General features: G+C 40.8%; 1 protein-coding gene across 4 annotated transcripts in view; it reads left to right on the top strand.

Annotated features, from left to right (window-relative positions):
- Positions 1 to 21,992, top strand: part of RELN (reelin) — a 447,264-nt gene that overhangs the window by 193,167 nt on the left and 232,105 nt on the right. For all 4 annotated transcript variants that reach the window (XM_075208761.1, XM_075208759.1, XM_075208760.1 and 1 more), the window contains exons 9-10: positions 6,348 to 6,444; positions 9,635 to 9,875. In XM_075208761.1, coding sequence (XP_075064862.1) covers positions 6,348 to 6,444; positions 9,635 to 9,875 — 338 coding nt within the window. The remainder of the gene's footprint in view (positions 1 to 6,347; positions 6,445 to 9,634; positions 9,876 to 21,992) is intronic.

Below are 21,992 nucleotides of genomic sequence, written 5' to 3'. Positions count from 1 at the left end.
TGACAGAGTTCCATGGAAAGATAAGTATTAAAATGTGTGTTTTTACCAAAAACTGAAAGATTACAGCTTTATGACTAGTTTGAGTTAATGCGGAAGAAAATAACATCCATGTACAGATGGGGGTTATTGGTTGCCAGCTCTGCATTCAGCTTCAGCTGCACAGCTTAGCTTGAATTGCTGTCAAAATAGATTTCATTGATTTAAATAGTGAACTTGGTGTCAGATCACATGGACACTTTACTGAATGCTTTATGAATGAATGCAGTAAGTATCAAAGGCAATGGGTTTTCACCAGATAAGGGAGGTGCAGCAAAGGAGAGCACCACAGGTGGAGAACACCTTTAAATAACTTTCTTATGTGAATGGAAAAATAATTCCTTGTCTAGTAGAATACATCCTATTTCAGCTATATTATGTTTTATATCCAGTTTCTAAAAGTATTACTTGTATATGTTAACAACTACTGTACTGGTTGGAAACACTCTCAAATTTGCAAGGTCAGTCCTAGGTTTTAAAAATATACCCCTGGAACTTTTTTCTTAGAATTGTCCCTATTTTTCAGTACTGGTCAGCTGCACAATAGAATGTATCTTTGTCTGCATGTAAAATGAAATTCTTAATCTCTAGGCTTTAGAAATAAATATAATAACATCCCAAAAAAATTACATTATAATAAAAATGTAGTTAATATGATATAATGATGATTATAGTGCTCCAAAGTCCATGGAGACTCTGTCATACATAGATGCATCAGCTCCGCAGCACAGTGTCACTGAATTTATTTTAAAATGTTTGCAAGTATGATGTAGTAGTACTCTGAAAAAAAACATCTTAGCTTTAATGCTAATGTTTCTAGTAGATTGACATTGTGCTTTATTTGCTTTTCTTGTTTTTTTTAAAGATGTACTAAAAAATACTATTTTTAAATGTACCTTCTTATTGGTCACTTGTATGTGTTTTAGCATGAGTGCTTAAAGGAATGTAAAATAATGCATTGCTTCAAAGAACTAATGGTGATTTTGCAGTGGTACAGAATTTTGCTAATTAAAATAGCGGGAGATGTGTTAATCTTCCTCTCATTATGTGTCTATTCATTCTACTGTATGGAATCATGTTTAGTTTCATCTTTCATGCTGTATGAATGTATTTGACAAACTAAAGATGAGGTTGATTGGTTCTGAACGTGACTCCTCTAAGTAAAATAAATGAATATGATTAAAATTTGGAACCCTAGTGTGGCGTATAGTACAAAGATGGACGGCAGATGTTCATTCAGTGGAACACAGGCAGTGGAGGCAGATGGGCTCAAAATAATCATAAATTGCAATCACCACTGACCTTCTGCCCTTCATTTGTGGTTGCATGGCATATATATATATATATATATATATATATATATATATATATATATATATATATATATATATATATATATATATATATGTATGTATAATGTGTGTGTGTGTGGCATATATTTTATAGGTTTTGGAAATGGACCTGAAGGTAGTGTATTGTAAATGTATGGCTTTATTTTGCAATTCTATTGTTATTACAGTGAGCGGAATTCACTTCCTTCAAACAATAGATTTGTGATGTTTCTATTTCTATGTTTCTATATTGGTTTGATTTTATATATACCAACATTTAACTTTTAGTGTCTTACTTACTCAATCATTATCTTGTGCTAGTATTTGTACCTGTTCTGCCCTTCGGCCCTTATTTAGTGTAGAATGTAAAAAATGTCCCATGTGCCTATGAGCAAAGATGCACCTGCACAATTTTTCCACATTTTTATTTTACATTGCACACATCTTAAGACACGTGCAACCATAAATCTAGCCTATGGGTACGTCTAGAGTGAAGATGCAACCATCTTCATCAACTACAAAAAGTACACCTAATTTATGGAGATGAAAAATTAATCCTGTGGCTAACATATTTCAAGTTTCTCAAAGGGACATTTTTAACTTTGTTTTGCACACCCTTACAGCACTTGCAGATTAACAATCAAGATGCCAGTAGTACAAGATACATGCAACTCTAAATATAGATACAACTTTTGAGTAAGGCCCTGCTGCAGGTGCTTCTTTTGCCCCTCCAGGCTGGCTTTTAACACAAGTGCGAAAACAAGCAACTGCATGTAAAAATAAAACTCATTCTAATCTGTGTCCATACCCATGTGGGTCTGTGTGCATTTGCACTACAGCATGCTTTTTTGGACTACTTGCTCCATTTTTACTATGTTTGAAGTCTGTCACTACTCATGAAAGAGTCCATTCATCTCTATGGGGGCAGGTGCAACAGCCTTAACCTCTATCTTTTCATTGGAGTTGTATTCTCTCAAATCAATTTGACTCTATTGATACGTGATCAAATCAGGGAGTCCCCAGAATACCCTTTACCACCATCCATAATTCGGTTAGAATGGAAAACTGCTTGTGATTGAACAGTTAAGAGGAGTCCAGGTCAATTCAGTTCAGTCATTCTGTGGCATGGCTCTGATCGTATCCACTTGCTTTGTCTGCTATGTGTTTTTATTTTTTATTTCCTTTGGAAAACAAGATTTTCCAGTGGATTACAAGAAGAAAATTTATGTAGATTACCAGAAGAATAATTCTTCAAAACAGATTACAAATAAAGAATGTTTCACTTTTGAAGTTCAAGTTAAGGACATTTTTCAGAGATTAGAAATGATCCCTTCTGTTGGTTTAATTTTTATTATGGACTACAAGAATTCCCGCTAGATTACTTGAAGAACATTTCTCGAAAAACAAATAAAGATTTTTGGCGGTTTGGGAAGTTTGTTACAATATAAATAAAAGTCAGGGTTTAAGAGGTCAATTTAGCAAGCGATGAAGAGCCAAAATGTCGGCGTAAACGCCGGCAAACATCTCTCTCCCCGACTTTTGCAATTTAAGAAAGGGTTAATCAGATATTTCTCTGGCCTTAACCTCATTAACGAAGCTTACCGCTGTCCCCATAGATCTCTATAGGGACAGAAGCACTAGTCAGTTTATTGCGCTGCAGAAAAGTTTGCTTTTCAGGATGGCGTTACCTGTCATTTATAATGGGATCCAACTGAAGTCTCTCTGGCTTTGCTGGATCCCTGTCTTTTGAAAGTGCTACGCGTATGCGCATTAAGCTGTCAGTGAACACAAAAAAATATTAGTGGATAAGGGAGGTCTTTGAGGGGGCTCCCAGAGTATCCCCGGCATGGTAAATCACTATGGTATTTTATTATGTGAATTTCATGCATATTGATTGTTGCAACACTATATTAGTAAATAGACCACTAAATTGTTTGAAAATTGCTTCATAACCCTTGCCAGACTTATGAGCAGAAACAATTGCCTCTCTAAGATCACTGAAGATGTCTTCTGAAGATGTCTTTTCTCCTTGGGATTGTGTTAACCCAAAAATATTGATTTAGAAAATGTCAGGAAGAAATACATTAAGAATCACCTCTTGTCTCCAAGTGTGTCCTGGAAAAAAAATCAAATACTTTTGTGACCTAGTTACAGACAGACATTATTAAGACAGTGATGGTCAACCTGATACACCTCAAGGACTGCACATAACCTTAATCTCAAAAATAAGTTCCAACAATACATTAATTCAAGACCACAGTCACTTTAAATAAATGTGTTCTACTACAAATGTACTCCAAAACACCTTTCAGATTTTTTCACATGTCGTTCAAAAACCCACAATTGCCTCCAAAATACCTCTTAGATCTCCACAATGCCCAATGACTCAAAAGAGCCCCTATGCCCTTTAGAACCCTATTTACCCCAAAACATCTCTCATACCTACCACTTGCCATAAAACAACCCTCAACCCATCATTCATCCCTCAAATTCCCCTGTCCCTCAGACTCCACACATCGTCTTCAAATATCCCACACACCCTTGACTGTGAGTACCAGTACCTAACTACTAATTGATGGACTATTAAAATCCTAAAAATTCCTCACCTTCATATAATGAAGTTGCAGCTCTTTCCCTCCTCCTCTGATCTCAGTTGTGTTGCTGGTGCTGCATGATGTCTATACATTGTGTGGAGGAAGTCAGATTAAACTCTGCTGCTCTGGGCAAAAAAGTAAGATCTAGTTCAATTTTATTCTCTACTTTAAAGCCCACTGAGCTTCATCCACAGCCATAGCTCTTATATAGTTAAGATCAGTGGGAAAACAGCAGTGAGTAAGAGCTGGGACCAACTGTCTGTTGGCCATCACTGGATTAAGCATTACAAACACAAACATGCTTATAGCACAGGCTGAAATGTCAATGGTTCTGCTATAACATACAGTTTGTAGCACTTCTTGATAATCAAATGATGAAGTGCACTTGATTAGCAGCACCTTGCTCACATCACTTTCTTTATTGATATGGAAGCAGTTACTTTTAAGACATGATATGTTCATGTTGGCTTATGTTTTGTTGCACAAATAATACAAACAATATGCAGTAACTGTTGTGTGATACTTCTTAAATGTGATTAGATTGTTAAAATTTTAGGACTTAGTGAAGTCTAGATGATTGCTAATAACTGCATGTGCTAATACGTAAAGTACTTGAATTACATGTATACCATCATGTCATGATTGTTCACTTTTGATTCTTTTGTTGTACTTTTACTAATTGAACGCTGTTTAGTACAGCTGCATATCACTATGATAAGTGAGGCAATATTGACTCACAGTAATTGTTATCAAGTTGTTGCACTCTTCTTTTTGTACTAGTGGCCAGTCTCCTCTCATGTGTTAAATGCTTTTAAACAGTGTCTCTATTGGTTGTATTAGATCATCACCTCTTACTGTGACAATGTGCCTCCAGTATTTGATGCGCTTTTATCTATAGTTTATTCAAAATCATTTTATTTCTTGCATAAATCCCATATTAGAAATTCCATATCCCAACCTTTTTTCATAGTGTTGTCACTCAGATTTGAAACATTGTTTGTTTTGTGCATGGTGCTGTTCATTCTTGTTTTGCTTGATCTCAACAGTGCATGTACATTATCAATTGCTTGTGTAATATGAAAAATGTGTGACCCTAAAAAATCAGTAAGCATGTTAAACTTGCATGATAATTATGCAAATATGTGCCCTTCAACAATGTGTTGTAGAATTAATCAGAATGATATCAGGACACCATTCAGTGACCTAAACAAAATGACCATAGTTCGCAGACACAAATTGCATTTAATAAAAAAGCAGCAATTGTGGGCATATGCAAGGCTGGAATTATACGTGCAGGTCTACTCCAAGAGCCGTAACTAAATATTTTACAGAACTGAGCAAGAGAGAATACTACTGTCTGCACCAGTGCCATATGCGCCCAGTTTACAGCAGGCATAGTCACATACGCCCATACATACATAATCATTTGATTTCTTTGCAAAATACATGTTCGCTGTTAGGCATTAAGAAAACTTTAAAACTTTCTAGTACACTAGAAACAACTCCCTGTCTCTCGTATGTTGAAAAAAATATATATTAAACACATAAAAGAAAGCATAATATATGCATGTGCAACGAATAAGACACCTATGAGCGGCAGCAGAGCAATCACACATAGCCAATCACAAGCAGTTCCCTATTGCTGGCGACTGTCATCACCTGCTATATGTACCTGCCCATGACTACCCACAAATAATATGGCTTGGACAGGCATATGTGCGTCTGTCCCGATCTGCATCTGTTAGCAGTTGTGCGACCACACCCTTACTGTACTCGGCCTATGCTATAATGCCCCTTTACTTTCATTCTGCTTCAGCCCCATAGTGATCAATTTCTGCAAATGGCTTCGATAGTATAGTACTCTATTATGTGTGTGGCTCATTAGTTTTAGCTACCATTAACATCTGTAATTAAATGTTGTTGTATCTTATTGATCATAATGTGGTGTGGCATTCTCATATTCTTATTAACTTAGTATCTAAGTTTCTTAATGCAACTTATTTAAATATTATATGTGTATATTTAAATTTAAAGGAAATATGTACAAAGTATTGATTTCACTGTCTGCAATATTTAGGTCATATGTCGGTAGCATATCTTTACGGTATGCACATAACTCATATTGCTCCCCAGGGAAATCTTCAACACATTACGCTGCTCAGCTGTGATTTATCACTTTTATATCAATTCTGGCATCTTAAGCATGGATAAATCTGCTGCTTACTTTCAGCAACAGCTCTAATGTCATTTCATTATTGATTTAGTAATTTAACATATGAAGAAACGAGTGTGGTGTGTAGGGGTCACTTGCCATTTGGGGCTATTAAGGTTTAATGAATGACTTTGTCACAGTATAACGTTTTCTTAATATGGTTTTATCTTACAGGTTCAGGGCTATGTCGATTCAGCTACTCAGATCCTGCCATTGTGGTGTCCTACACCAAGAGCAATGCTACCAGCTGGATGCCACTTCAAAGAATCAGGTGCAATCATAGATATATACACCTTTTATTCACCAACAATGTTATAACATTTAGATTTAATTTTGTTTATTTCACATTCAAAAGACAAAAGGCCTGTTGGTGCTCACAATTAGATATAGCTATATAGGCAGCTGTATTAAGGTGACTGCAAAACTCCTTAATTATAAAAACTAAATCAAATGCAATTTAGGAAGGTGCACAATAGAGATGAATACACTAAATAATCAAATGTACACTCATGTCTGCGATAAAAGTAATCAATCCTAAATTATTATAAAGTAATATTAAAAAAACACACATTAGTAAATAAACGATAAAATAATAAAACCCTGCAGTGTTACTAATAAATTATCAATGAGAAACCAGATTTTGTAAATAGATTCAGTACTCCATTTAAAGTATTTGCTTAAAACAAGGGATTATTTCCTTATTTAGGAGAGTTTAGAGTAATTATACAGTTTCAGGAAAATAAAGTCCCACTAGTGTCTAAGGAAAATCTTCCAACACAGTCCCAAGCAATAGAAAATTGATGAGTATTAAAGTCTCTCTTAAAGTGCAATCGCTTATTTTCTTGCTATTCACATCGCAAACTAATGTGAATGGCAAGAATATACTTGTATAAAATTCTGAGGATGGCGTTGCTTTTCTTTAACATTGGGATACAGTTGAAGCCTCTCTACACTGGATCCCTCACGGGGGACAGCGCTATGCGCATAGCAATTCCTCTATTCCCCGGCTGTGTTAGGCTGCTGGTGAGTAGGGAGAAGTCTTTGGAGATCATAGCCAGGACTCCCAGAACAACCATGGCATAGTAAATGGCAGTGGTACTTAACTATGTATCTCTGCTATTTGCCGCAATAAATAATAAATCTACCCCTAAACTTTTAAGTGGAGTTAGCCGAACAGCGAATTAGATGGCTGAAAATTTACAAAGACTAGTTTTAAATGGCTGCAGAGGGGGCATACAATGAAATGGCAGGGCTGTATTTACTTCATTGCATTTATGCAGTTTGCAATGTTGTTTGCACAAATAGCACCTCATTAAAAATACCACATTCAAATCCTGTCCGATACACAAAACTGCCAGGGCACAATGGTAACTTATCTTTGGTGGCATCTCGATTTACACTGGTAGCGATATTTCTGCCAAAGTGTAATGGTTTTCAATGCAGGAAGTGGTGTTTGCAAAAGAGCAGGAGTTTGCACCAGCCAATGGTAGGAGTGGGTATGCCTGGTTTATCAGACGTTAAACTGAGATAAAAGGTTGGAGAGGACACATTTTTAGGGGTCTTCTATTTGTGGAAGCAAACACAGCCATTTTTGCTAAATAACTTGATTTTTGAATCAGTTCTAAGCTGACAGTGATCAGGTCTCATCCTATACTTTTAATTGCAATGGCGTATTTTGTACCATTCCGTTACATATATGCAGGGTGCACATTTTCAGGTGCACTTTGAACAAAATATAAAGAAATATAAAAATAAAAAAGCTTTAAAGACACAAAAGTGCAGTATGTAATAAAGGCTAAACGAAGCAGAAGGAAACCAGAATAGTTTGGTTTATGTAAGGGATGGTTCTAAAGTGGTAGGATTTAGGACTTTGACTGACATTTACACTTTTGCATAGTGCGCTTCTTCAAATTTTAATGCCTTCCCACAAACCTAGATGCAGTTCTAATTTGTGAAGGCATTAGACCAAAAGGTAGGCGTGCACTTGATGTGCGCTGGTCAGATCATCTAGGCACATTGATGCAAAACCCTTGCCCTTCTGCTCCACGGGAGGTTTCTGTCCTCCGTGAGCTCGCCTTAGGACACCTGCATTACAGTTTGACAGGTATATCGCCCCAGTCAAACTCCGCTCCTGCCACTGTCCTTGGAGTGTGCTTTGTAAGTGAAGTCTATTGTATTTCACATAGTGAAAAGTAAAAGCATAACTGCTATAATAGCAGGGGGGGGGGGAAGCAACTGCTAAGGGGCACACAGCAGTGCTAAGCCTTATTGACCAATTTTTACAATGTATTTGTCATTTAATAATAATAAAACAACTAACTAAACAAAAGCAGTTACTTAGGGAAGTTATTTAAAATACCTAAAAATAATATACAAGCTATTTTCATTATTTGGATTATGTCACGTGGGTGAGCTGGGTCTTTGTGACAGTTATCATAAATGCTAGTTTGTTCCTTAGATGCTACTGGCAAATAAACAAAATGAGTATTTGCTGGAATCATAGCTCTAATGAACACATGTAAATTAGTTATTATACAGAATTTTCAGCCTATTTGGGGCATATTATTCCATGTGACATTTCTCATTCCACGAGACACCTTTCACTTTTGTGCTATCACACAGTAACACTAAGACATTCTGTTAGCAATTGCGAAGCATTTTATTTACACCTGAGAAACGGAACACATTAGTCTGTATGAAGTCTGCTAACAAGGCTTATGAGCTTTGGACCGTTTAAAAAAAAATCTGTGAGACTGTTTCTAGGGTATAAGTTTTTATAAAACTTTTTTAAATTACGTTTTTGCAGAAACGTAATTGTCATACAATTAAAAAATCTTAATGCCTTGTGCATTGAGTCCAGTTTGCATTAGATCTGTTAGGAATACAATTTGGGGAGGTCTAATGATGCTCTGACTCCTAAAAGCCTCTGTTGGTGAAAAAGCACAAAAAAACATATATCCAATGTGACTTAGCTGTCCACGCACCTTGGCATGATGCCACTCATTAGGTATTTTAAACACCCTCGAAATGTTGACTCTCTGGGTGACTCTTTTAATTTTGACTGATTGTAGCGCTGGACCTGCCCTTAAGTGGAGCCTCAAAACCACAAGTACTGTAATGCTTTGATGTTTTCCAATGTCATTGATATTTGTTAGTTAGAAATGGTTGAGAATTATACAAAAGACATTGGCCAACAGTTATACTAACCATAGTGGGGAACATTTATGAAAAGTATTCTACAGGTAACTGTAGAAAAGGAAGTTTGGATTTTTTTAGTACAGTTTTTGAAAAAGAAAGCAAACATTAGACTAGTAGCTATGGGAACTCCACCTCGTCTACCGTTATCTGTAGAACAGTTTATTTTTAATATAAATGACCCCAATGTAGTTAGTTTATACTTTTCTCTGCTACAGTAAGTCAGAGCTTAACATATACATATACTTGTTTTTGACCCTTCCCAGTGCTCCTTCAAACGTCAGCACAATCATTCATATTATCTACCTTCCGTATGAAGCCAAAGGTGAGAATGTGAGGTTCCGCTGGGCACAGGAGAGCACACAGCCTGGAGATGTGTATGAGGCATGCTGGGCACTGGACAACATACTGATCATCAATGCTGCTCATAAGCAGGTCGTGTTAGAAGATAATCTTGATCCAATGGACACTGGCAATTGGCTTTTCTTTCCTGGGGCTACTGTAAAGGTTTGTTCGGCATTTATTTGAAATTCTTCTCTTTCCACCAAGCAAAGTGGTTGTGGTTAGTGGTCTAGGACATAATTTCCAAAGCACAGTTTATACCAGCATTCATGTGGGATTATAGCAAAGAAGTTAATATAACATTTTCATCTATGTTTAAGTCTTGCTCTAATGTTAGAGCAGAATTTTTGAATCCTCTCAAGTGCCCCAACAAGATATGCTTTGGGAATTTCATTGTATAAGAATATATCATTTATTTACTTTAGAAATAGTCACCTATACACAAATAGATCAATCTTTAAGCCCAGGGGCTTTTCCTACCTAAACTTTCCTCCTTGGGTTTCGACATTCCTTCCCCTGTACTCCTGTACTCAAATGAGTGACTGCCCTGCTGCCTGTTAGATAATGTAGTGCTCCTCATACACTGATGGAGGAGAAATCACAGTTGTAAGTGATCATCATGCACTTGTTCCTACATTCAATATATACAGAGAGCACTGAGGGCAACATGAGTTAATCAGAAGGTAGGGAAAGCAAGTAGTCAGTTGGAAATATTGAGTGACATGCCAACCACAGTTAGCTAGTATTCGTATAGTTTCTAAAATATAATTATGTATTCCTCCCTACCCTTCTTTGCCTGCCATCCTTAGAGCTCTGCTTCGTGAAGTAAGGTTCTCATCTTACCTTGTGACAGAAATATACCCGCTAAAGCCATCAGCTTAGCTGTTGTGGGGTATCTGAAAGGAAGGTTAAAGTCAAAAGTGTATTAAAAAACATAAAGGAATGCTACTTTACCAACAGAGTAATGTATACTTGCATTAGAATTCAAACAGTAGTGGTCATCAGGGCAATTTAAAGCCTTGGACCAACTAATCACATCCTTTGGGCACCTTATTGATGCTCATTGTTCTGCTATAAATTTATCAATAATATAAATATAACGGCAGAAAAACACATGTGAAAAACAGGCAAAATCATGTGTTTAGCATGCATATTCACAGAGGTTATCTGTCCAAGCTGCTGGTGCTTTCTGATGTGAAAATGATGGTAATCATGTAGATAGTTCTGTGAGACTTTTGTGGGGAGAAACAACATAGACTACATTACAAATGGATCTGGTTGAAATGAACTCTATTGTATATATTTTTGAATAAAATATCAAAACACTTGAATAATATTGTGACCTTAAGCAGATAATAAGTCAAGTTCATAGAGCATTTGGTATTTCTCTGCTGCTAAATATCCATGATCCCACCATATGTTTTTTAATAATTTCCATCACTCACTTGATGTACATGTAAATGAAGCTGAAAGAAAGGCGATCAAACCCTTCCTGTACTTGATAAGCCATTACTACATGTTTTATTGGTGGTTCTATTAAATACCTCACCACCTGTGACCATTAATCTGGTCTTGTCTGTGATAATGGACAAAAGTTCTGCTCTGTTTCTTTTTACATGTATCATGTCAGAAGCTGTGCCCTTGCCATACTAAAAGCAAATGTTGTCTAATGGATCTCGGGTCAGCTTCAATAATAAAGCAAAATTTAGTGTTTCAAACCATATAAGATTTATGTATTAAGCTGTAGTTCTGGTACTAAGAAGAGGCTTAGCCATCTCTTTCTGAAAAATTGCAAACTTTTATAGACAACAACTATTAAAATTGTAGTGCCCTCTTTTAAATACCTGATTTATCCATTTTACTTTATCAATATCTGCTTTCAGATTGCAAAATAGTTTATAGTACAGGTGGTGGACAAAAAAGGAAACACCAATATAAAGTCATCTAATAGGGTGTTGGGCTACCATTTGTATCCAGCATGGGCTGTATGAGCCGTGGCATTGATTCTACCTGTAACACCTCGGGTGTGTGTACATTTGTTTGTGTCTTTTCCATTTATAAACTTGTAACTTGAATTCTTCTTGCACAGCGTCTCCACCTTAATCAGGGTTCTTCGTGGGGTAATGTTGTGGGAATAAGCAACACCAGAGGGAGACTAAGAAACTCTCCGCCCCCCTACTTAAGACCACACACATAAAGAAGCAATACACCAAACTGGTCTTGAGAAGCCATACTGGCACATTTATTAGTGAAGGCGTGGTCTACTAAAGCTTTTGTTAGTTTTACTATCAAAAATATATTTCTTTATATTAACCAATATTTTAGAGTAAGGGTAGGATAAGAGTAACACTAAAAATATTAATAAACACTGAACATAATTAGCACATTTACCACCTGCCGAACTACGCTGTATTAAGAGGTACCTCTGACCTACGTAACCTCGGTAGAACAGGCCTATGAAAACCCCTATAGTACATAGATTCTTCCTATAACACTGTAATGTTATTGCATGCAAACTTGTCTCAGATAAGTAGCATATGTCATTCAATGGCATTTGTACAATAAACATATAAATTCACTTATTTAGTTATAGAAAATAGCACCAATGCAGATTTCTACTCTTTGTCCACAGAGCTAATATGCATGAATACTGAAAAATGCATAAACCGATAACACAGTCCTCTGTATCTCTTAACTTAACACACAGAATTCCAAGTAATAGCACTTCTGTTTATCCTTACTCAACAAGACAGGTAATCTCTCCTTAAGACTTTGCAAAATATGTTCCTTTTCTTGTTTAGACTCAAATCCAATATGGATTTCTAAGCACATGTAACACACGCTGTTCCCTCTTTTCCTCTCTGATGAAACAACTCAGCACATTTTACAATCACTGGTACCACAACTTACACTTATAATGCTTTTCACTCAGTAAAGGATTATTTCCCAAAGATTTGTGTTTACACATTTCTTTTCTAGTTTTATCTCCATCCTAATGTCCTATCTGCCTTTCCCATTTGGCACTATGACAAAGTTCTACAAAAGGGTTTCACAACTTAACTTCAGGTCTCTCCACCTGTTCCCTGACTAACTAACAGCAAATCCTCAGTCCATATAAACCAGCAATAAAGTAAATGTGTTACTTATCCAACTGGTCTCCAGCTTCCATTTGCAGCCTAAACTTCCTTTCACGATGTTCTTCTTCTTTCCCCCCTCTCTGCCTTTCCCCTACAGAATCCTTTTGAAACTCCTAACCCTCACCACTGCCCCTTACATTTCTAACCTCCTCTCCATTCACAATCCTGCCTGCTCCCTGCGATTGGCCAATGACCATTGCCTCTCCTCCACTCTGATTACCACAACCCATGCCAGAATTCAAGACTTCTCCCGGGCTGTCCCCCTCTACTGGAATGACCTCCCACAATCCGACTGTTCCCTAAAACTCATCTGTTCCTCAAAGCCTACCAACCTTCCACCTAACCATCTCTTGCTTGATCGTCTTACTACTTTCTTCCCCTGTCCCTGTATGCGCTAATTTTTCACGTGATCCCCTCCACGGGCCCCCCCCCATTGTGGCTGCGTCTGTTTGCCTTCCCTTCCTCCAACTTCATTGTACCAGTTTTGCTTGAAGCTATTGGATTCTTGGATTTACTTGTTTATTGTTGTGCACTGTTTTACCTTGTATGGTCAACAGTTTGTATTCTGTATGGTGCTGCGGAAAGCTTGTGGCACCTTATAAATAAATGATGATGATGATAATATTATTATTATTATTATTATTATTATTATTATTAATAATAATAATAATAATAATAATAATAATAATAATGGCTTCTATCAGGCATGGAGTCTGGTAGCTGTTTCCACTCCTCCACTGTAAAATCTTCTCCACTCTCTCAGGGCGTTGCTCTCTCCTTAATCCCTCTGTCTCTCAGAACTCTCAGACTCCCGTTTCTCTGTCTGTCAGTGTCACGACTGAGAATAGCGTACCTGCTATCGTTGGCACTACTTGAAGGAAGGTGCGGAGTCTAACGTGCCCCTGGTGTTCACCAGGGACCTCCGCAAGGAGGTATGGAGTCAGCTGTAGGAAACACGCAGGTTGCGGTCCTTCCACGAGTCAGATAGCGAAGCACGAGGGGAATTGTCAGACAGGCTGGTTCGGCAACAATGCGGACAAGGCAGGTACACAAGGAGAATCCAAAGGGGGTGGTGAGTCAAGCCGGGTCGGTAGCGTTCTGGCAGCGCGGTACAAAAGGAAGATCCAAAGAGGTAGTCAAGGCAATCCGGGTCCCAAAGGTCACAGGCAATACGGCAATAATCAGGAGACAGGCAAAAGGTCAGGAGACGAGCAAACGGGAACACTGAGGGAAACGCTGGAGGACAGGGATGGACCTGAAACTCTGGCACTGAAGGTGGGACCAAGAGAGACTTAAATACTTCAGGTACCCAATCAGCTTCAGCGCCGCAGCGCCGTCATATCATTAGCGCCGTAGCGCTTCCTAGGTGCAGCAACGGGAACGCTTCTTGTGCATGTAGCCGGGCGGCCGAGCAGGGAGGAAGTGACGCGTCTGGTTGCTAGGCAAGACGAGGAGTCCATCCGGCGGGCCTGACAGTCAGGTTGCAGGGGACTTTCTGAGGATGTTTGCCTTCCTGAGTGGCTCTCAGAATCTCCAACTGCCATTTGTAATGGCTCCTTCACACACTCCCGCTCCCCACTGCATGCTGGGAGATAGAGTTTTCTGCTGGCAGGAGAGGTATCTAAAGTGTATGTCTGGCCTGCTCGGGTCACTGGAGCTACATATCAATGTCTGAAATTGTGCAGGAAGGAGGCAGCAGCGCCCTTTCACAATAAAGTCACTCAATTTGCTGCCTGGTTGATGGCGGTGGAAAATGCTGTCTATGGCTTCTTTCCAGAATATGCCATAAATGCTTAATTGGTTTCACATTAATTGGGTTGTGTGAGAACTTGACATTTTGTACCTACAGAAAAAACACCGGAAGATGTATGGATGCGATACAAAAGAAAGGTTGTACCATCAGAATGCTGATGGTGAAGCTGAGTACATGAAATGTGGGGATTTGGTAATGTGCAACAGAGTACACAATTTATAGACACTGCCTGAGCAGCTCGTATCATGTACTGGGGTACACAGATGTGTTGGCACTCTTTAAAATGCGCGTAGCATGCAATAAACAAATGGATACAACGGAGTTCATTGCAATGACCTTGTAGAATAGAGATAGATAGCAATTTTAGTGGAGTATACACACACAGATGACCATAGCTAGCAGGTGGGATTGGCATAACCAAATAAACTGGCGTGGAGTCTAAGATCCCCAACGGACATCATCAGGGATCCCTGCAAGTGGATATGGACACGGCCCAGTGTAGTTGATTCCCTCCATGAAAGCAGCAGAGTACTTAATTGGTATGAGGACTCTGCCGAAAGTACCACAGATGGAAATGTGGGTATGAGTGTGCTGCTGTCAGTAAAACTGGACCGTGGAGTTGAAGAAACACAAATAGCAGCTATACTTCCTAGTATAGTCCTGGAGTGGGAGTATTGATGTTGGACACAATTGATACTCAGGCACTTGAGTGCATTCATGGTGATTCCCCGCATGTGTCATCAGTACTGGAGGTTAGGGGTAACACCTGAGAGAGTTGTTATGTCATCTCCAGCCTGAGGCTGAGACCAGCTGTGTTCTATTAAGGATTTTAAATGGGAATGCCAGCAATCAGTGGCCTGCTGAGTGTTAGGCAGGTCAGTGTTGTCTTTCCACCACATATCTTGCAAATGTACATTGCCGGGTGTGACGAGCAGTTTATGCACTGCAACCCAACTTTGATACCCTGTTCTTTGGAGTTCTCATCAGGCCACAGGTTGATATTTGTCACAGATTTAGGGTATTTGCTTACTGATTTTTGCACTACTCACCCAAGAGGTGCGGAGTCTAACGTGTTCCTGGTTTTCACCAGGGACCCCAGCAAGGAAGTGTGGTCTTAGCTGCGGGAACACGCAGGTCGCGGTCCTCTAAGGAAGTAATCAGTGAAGCAGTAGATGAAAGCGGTGTCGTACAGGCCCAGTCCAAACCGTGAATTCAGGAGATGTCCAAGGGATAGTTCAAAGCCGTAGTCAGGGAAGCCGGGTCGAGGTCAGAAGCACAGGAGGAAGAGTCAAATATCAAGCCGAGGTCAAGTTCACAGGGAGCACAGAACAGGGGTAGTCAGTAACAAGCCGGGTAATACACAGGAAGCGCTGGAAACGGTACACAGGAACGCTGGAGCTAGGATGAGACCTAATACTCTGGCACTCTCCATGTGCCAGAGTGAGGTTTTTATACAGGTGCAGACCAATCACTGGCGGTGGTGACGCTAAACACCACCGCCGGAGTTATTAGGAAGCATTCCGTTGCCTAGCAACGGAACGCGCGACCGCTGACCCGGAAGTACGCTCGGTTGCCTGGCAACCGAGCGCTCAGTCACAGAAGCAGACGTCCGTCTCTGTGCGGCAGGCATAGCACGGAGACGGCGTCTGACAGTACCTCCTCCCCTACTTTGTTGGATAGATCTTTGTTTGAAGAACTGTTTCAATAACCGTGGGGCATGGAGATCTTCTTTTTGCACCCAGGATCTCTCTTCTAGCCCAAAGCCTTTCCAATGTACTAAGAATTGGTGTCGTCCATGAAGGATACGGAAATCCAGGATACGACTAACTTCAAATTCTTCACCTTCCGTAGTACGTACAGGAGCTGGACGATGAGGTGACTGATGAAATTTATTGAGTACAAGTGGTTTGAGAAGAGAGATATGAAAGACATTGTGGATCTTCAGGGAAGAGGGTAACCGGAGTCTGTAGGTTACAGCATTGATCACATGTGTTATGGAAAAGGGACCAATATAACGGGGAGCCAATTTTTGAGAAGGTACTCTTAACTTAAGGTTACGTGTGGATAACCATACTTTGTCGTGAACCTGTAAAAGAGGGACCAGTCTCCGATGGCGGTCTGCTGCTTGCTTATAGCATAGGGAAGTCTCTTGGAGTCTAGCTTTTGTGTTAGACCAAATCTGAGAAAGGTTCCACATGACATCCTCCACTGCGGGGACTGACAAGGAACTTTGGCTGGAAAAATCTGGGAGGGTGGGTTGGGAACCATAAACAATAAAAAATGGAGAGGCACCAGTAGACTCGTGATGATGGATATTGTGAGAAAACTCCGCCCAGGGTAAGAGATTAGCCCATTCTGCTTGATTATCTGAGGAAAAACATCGTAAGAAGACTTCGAGATCTTGGTTAACCCGCTCTGTTTGACCATTGGTTTGTGGATGATAACCTGATGAAAACTTGAGGTCAGACCCAAGTATTTTACAAAAGGCCCTCCAGAATTTGGAAACGAATTGCACTCCACGGTCAGAGATGATCTCACGAGGACATCCATGAAGTCTAAATATTTCTTTAATGAAGATAGAAGCTAACTGAGAAGCAGATGGTAGAGCAGACAAAGGTACAAAGTGGGCCATTTTAGAAAATCTGTCCACAACAACCCAAATAGTGGTGTATCCATTGCTGGGGGGAAGGTCTGTGATGAAATCCATGGATATGCTTTGCCAAGGGGAATCTGGAATGGGAAGTGGTTGAAGGAGTCCAGAAGGGGCCATTCTGGGGTTCTTACAACGGGCACATGTATCACAAGAAGCCACAAAACTTCGTACATCTGAATGTAGTGTCGGCCACCAATATCTCTGACGAAGAAATTCAAGAGTTTTCTTAACACCAGCGTGCCCTGCCAATTTAGAGGAATGTGCCCAGCGGAGGGCTTTAATTCGCAAATTAGGCTCTAAGAAGGAACAGCCCCTTGGGGGTGTCTTGGCCGTGGTTTTGGTAAGGGCGATAACCCTCGTAGGATTTAGAATGGGTAGAGGTTCCGAGGAAGTACAGAGATCCGTGTTGTCAAAAGATCGAGATAGAGCATCAGCTCGGATGTTCTTGGATCCTGGGTGGTAGGTCAGGATGATATCAAAACGTGCGAAGAACGATGCCCATCGAGCTTGGCATGGATTAAGGCATCGAGCCTCGCTAACATAAAGCAGGTTTTTATGATCGGTAAGAACCGTTACTGGATGACGTGAACCTTCAAGTAAGTGTCGCCACTCCTCTAGGGCAGCTTTGATAGCTAGTAACTCTTTGTCACCAATTCCATAATTCTTCTCGTGGGATAAAAAATTTTTGGAAAAGAACCCGCAAGGTAAATGAGAACCGTTTTTGGATTTTTGGAAGAGTACTGCCCCCACACCTATAGCAGAGGCGTCAACCTCTAGAAAAAAGGGTTCAGATTGATCCGGTTGAGACAGGGCTGGAGCGGATGAAAAGGCCTGTTTCAGGAGATTAAATGCCTTTAGGGCTTCTGGAGACCAATTCCTGGGGTTGGCTGATTTTCGTGTCAGCGCTGTTATAGGTGCAATAATGGAGGAGAACCCTTTAACAAATTGTCTGTAATAATTGGCGAATCCAATAAACCTTTGGATGGCCTTGGTGCCCTGGGGAAGAGGCCAGTTGGTAATGGCAGACACCTTTAGTGGGTCCATGCTTAATCCTGCTCCGGAAACAATGTACCCAAGGAAAGAGATTTGTTCCACTTCAAAGATACATTTTTCTAATTTGCAGAAGAGTTGATTAGCTCGTAATCGGAGTAAGACTTCCTTCACATGGTGTCGATGGGAGGCAATGTCTTGGGAAAAGATTAGAATGTCGTCCAAATAGACAACGACGAAGTGATATAAACAGTCTTGGAAGATTTCATTAACGAAGGATTGAAATACTGCGGGGGCGTTACTAAGCCCGAATGGCATGACTAGATATTCGAAATGTCCGTCCCGCGTGTTAAACGCTGTCTTCCACTCGTCTCCTTGACGTATCCGTACTAAATTGTATGCCCCTCTGAGATCTAGTTTGGTAAAGATGCGGGCTCCACTAATCTTGTCGAAAAGGTCCATAATAAGGGGTAATGGATAACGGTTCTTGATAGTAATTTTATTTAGATGCCGATAATCAATACACGGGCGTAAGGATCCGTCTTTCTTCTTAACAAAGAAAAATCCTGCTCCGGCTGGAGAAGATGATTTTCTAATGAACCCTCGGGCTAGGTTTTCAGATATGTATTGTGACATAGCTTGGGTCTCCGGTAAGGACAGGAGATACGTCCTACCGCGAGGAATTTGTTTTCCCGGGATTAATTCAATCGGACAGTCCCACGGGCGATGGGGTGGAAGAATCTCTGATCTTTGTTTGGAGAAGACGTCCTTAAAGGCTAAATAGACCGAAGGTAATGTACAGGTTTTAGAATTCGTCTGAGTATGACAGACTTGAAAGCGGTGTGAGGGAATACATTGCTTATGACACTGCGGGCCCCAGGAAATTACCTCCGCACGAATCCAGTCAAATTGAGGAGAATGGTTCCGGAGCCAAGGAAGGCCTAGTATCAGTGGATTAATAGACTGTGGTAATACTAGGAATTGGATCCACTCTTGATGTAAGGCTCCTACCAACAATTGAACCGCACTCGTAATGCTGGAGATGACACCGTTGCTGACACGGTTACCATCCACGGCAGTGAGGGTAAGCGGTTGGGGCAGATCTTGAATGGTTAACTGGAGCTCTGAAGCAAGAGAGGCCGAAATAAAATTTCCTGCGGCACCGGAGTCCACGAAGGCAGAGATTAGTTGGGGTCCTTTAGTAGTCAAGAGCTGGACAGGCATGAGAAACTCGAGATTGGAGGTGGAGTAGGGAGTGGAAACGGTGACTCCTAAGGCGGCCTCCCTCTTACCGTCTAGGAGGAGGCGTTTCCCGGTCTCTTGGGACAGAGACTTAGAACATGACCAGACTCCCCACAATATAGACATAATCTCTGCTTGAACCGTCTCTCGCGTTCTTCAGACGTTAGTTTAGAGCGGCCAAGCTGCATAGGTTCTTCAGTGGAAGATATTGGGTTTTGAAATTGGGGAGCCAAACGGGGAGTCCGTCTTGTAGAGGACCTTTCTGAACTTCTCTCTCTGAAACGCAGATCGATCCTGATACATAATGAAACGAGGGCGTCCAACTCCGAGGGGAGTTCTCTGGTAGCCAATTCGTCCTTAATTCGATCGGTAAGACCCTGCCAGAAGGAAGCAATGAGGGCTTCATTGTTCCATCGAAGCTCAGAGGAGAGAGTCCGAAATTGTACGGCATACTGCCCGACAGACATAGAACCTTGTCGCAGGTTCAATAGGCTAGATGCGGCAGAAGAGACTCTGCCCGGTTCGTCGAAGACCTTCCTGAACATGTCAATAAAGGCTGCGGAGTTCTCCAGCAAAGGGTCATTGTGCTCCCATAACGGGGATGCCCAGGCCAGGGCTTGCCCACTAAGTAGCGAAATTATGAAGGCTACCTTGGTACGTTCCGAGGAGAATGCTGTAGAGTTACACTCGAAGTGAATGGCACACTGGTTAAGGAACCCTCTACATCTTTTTGGATCCCCGTCAAACTTATCGGGGGAAGGTATTCTTAGTCCAGTAGTGGCGGCTGGAGGGGCAGCAGGAGCCGCAGGGGACACTGCAGAGCGAGAAGGAGCCGCAGATGGTTCCGTAGGAGGGGTTTGTCCTGTCCGTAGAGAGTCCAGGCGAGATAGGATTCCCTGCACACACTGGAGTAAACGAGCCTGGTCCGCCTCCTGTTGTTCCACTCGGCGGCCCAGGTGGATAATGAGGTCCCGAGTTGTAGGTTCACCTTTTCCATCTGACGTCATGGCCAGAGTATACTGTCACAGATTTAGGGTATTTGCTTACTGATTTTTGCACTACTCACCCAAGAGGTGCGGAGTCTAACGTGTTCCTGGTTTTCACCAGGGACCCCCGCAAGGAAGTGTGGTCTTAGCTGCGGGAACACGCAGGTCGCGGTCCTCTAAGGGAGTAATCAGTGAAGCAGTAGATGAAAGCGGTGTCGTACAGGCCCAGTCCAAACCGTGAATTCAGGAGATGTCCAAGGGATAGTTCAAAGCCGTAGTCAGGGAAGCCGGGTCGAGGTCAGAAGCACAGGAGGAAGAGTCAAATATCAAGCCGAGGTCAAGTTCACAGGGAGCACAGAACAGGGGTAGTCAGTAACAAGCCGGGTAATACACAGGAAGCGCTGGAAACGGTACACAGGAACGCTGGAGCTAGGATGAGACCTAATACTCTGGCACTCTCCATGTGCCAGAGTGAGGTTTTTATACAGGTGCAGACCAATCACTGGCGGTGGTGACGCTAAACACCACCGCCGGAGTTATTAGGAAGCGTTCCGTTGCCTAGCAACGGAACGCGCGACCGCTGACCCGGAAGTACGCTCGGTTGCCTGGCAACCGAGCGCTCAGTCACAGAAGCAGACGTCCGTCTCTGTGCGGCAGGCATAGCACGGAGACGGCGTCTGACAATATTTGCAGTCGATCAATTTGTTTTACAATTTCTATTGAAGTCACTGCACAAAAAATCATGTTTCTTGAATATGTCCTTTGCTGATGAGTGTCTTCACTCTGGGTTCCATGGTGGTATCATCAATATGTTGAGTGTTCCTCATTTACACAGTTGGTTCCAGTTTTTGTCTTGTATAAGGATAGGGAGATTAAAGGGATCTCTATACTTCTGTTTCTTGCAGCAATAAGGCCATTTTCACATGGACATTTGTCTCATGCATGTTTGCCACTTGTAGGAGCGTATTAGATTATGTAGGAGAAACATCCAGACAAATAGACAAAAACAACTGAGAAAAATGTCTGCCTGGACATGTCCTTACTGCTGTGAGAAGCAAAAGCATTGGGTAAACTGGAAAATAAAAAAGCATAATACAGATATATACACATAAATTAAATTACATATGCTGAGTACACATTTGCTTCAGTGTATTCATTTGCAAAATACAAATGGGTGCTGTGACACCACTCATAATCCTATGAGCCTTTTGTGAGGAAACAGGTTGCTACTGGACTTTGTATTAATCACCCGTTTCTCACAGTTTAATGTACTTTTTAATCCTTGGCCCAGTCTAAGTATATACACCAGAGCATCTGTGTATTATGTGTATTATTATTTCATGTTATTAGGTACATTTTGCCCTTGCTATTACCTGCAATATTGTATGTAGTATAAATATAAAGAATATTGGCATGCTGTGTGAAAATACCAGGACAAAATCGGTAAGTTTACTTGTGTTAGCTAATGTAATTACCATTTGTCTCAAATGTCTATTGTGTGAGGTGCAGCAGAGATTTGTT

Source organism: Mixophyes fleayi, chromosome 4 (genome assembly GCF_038048845.1).
Source record: "Mixophyes fleayi isolate aMixFle1 chromosome 4, aMixFle1.hap1, whole genome shotgun sequence".
Lineage (NCBI taxonomy): Eukaryota > Metazoa > Chordata > Amphibia > Anura > Limnodynastidae > Mixophyes > Mixophyes fleayi.
This window is presented reverse-complemented; position numbering and strand designations above follow the sequence as displayed.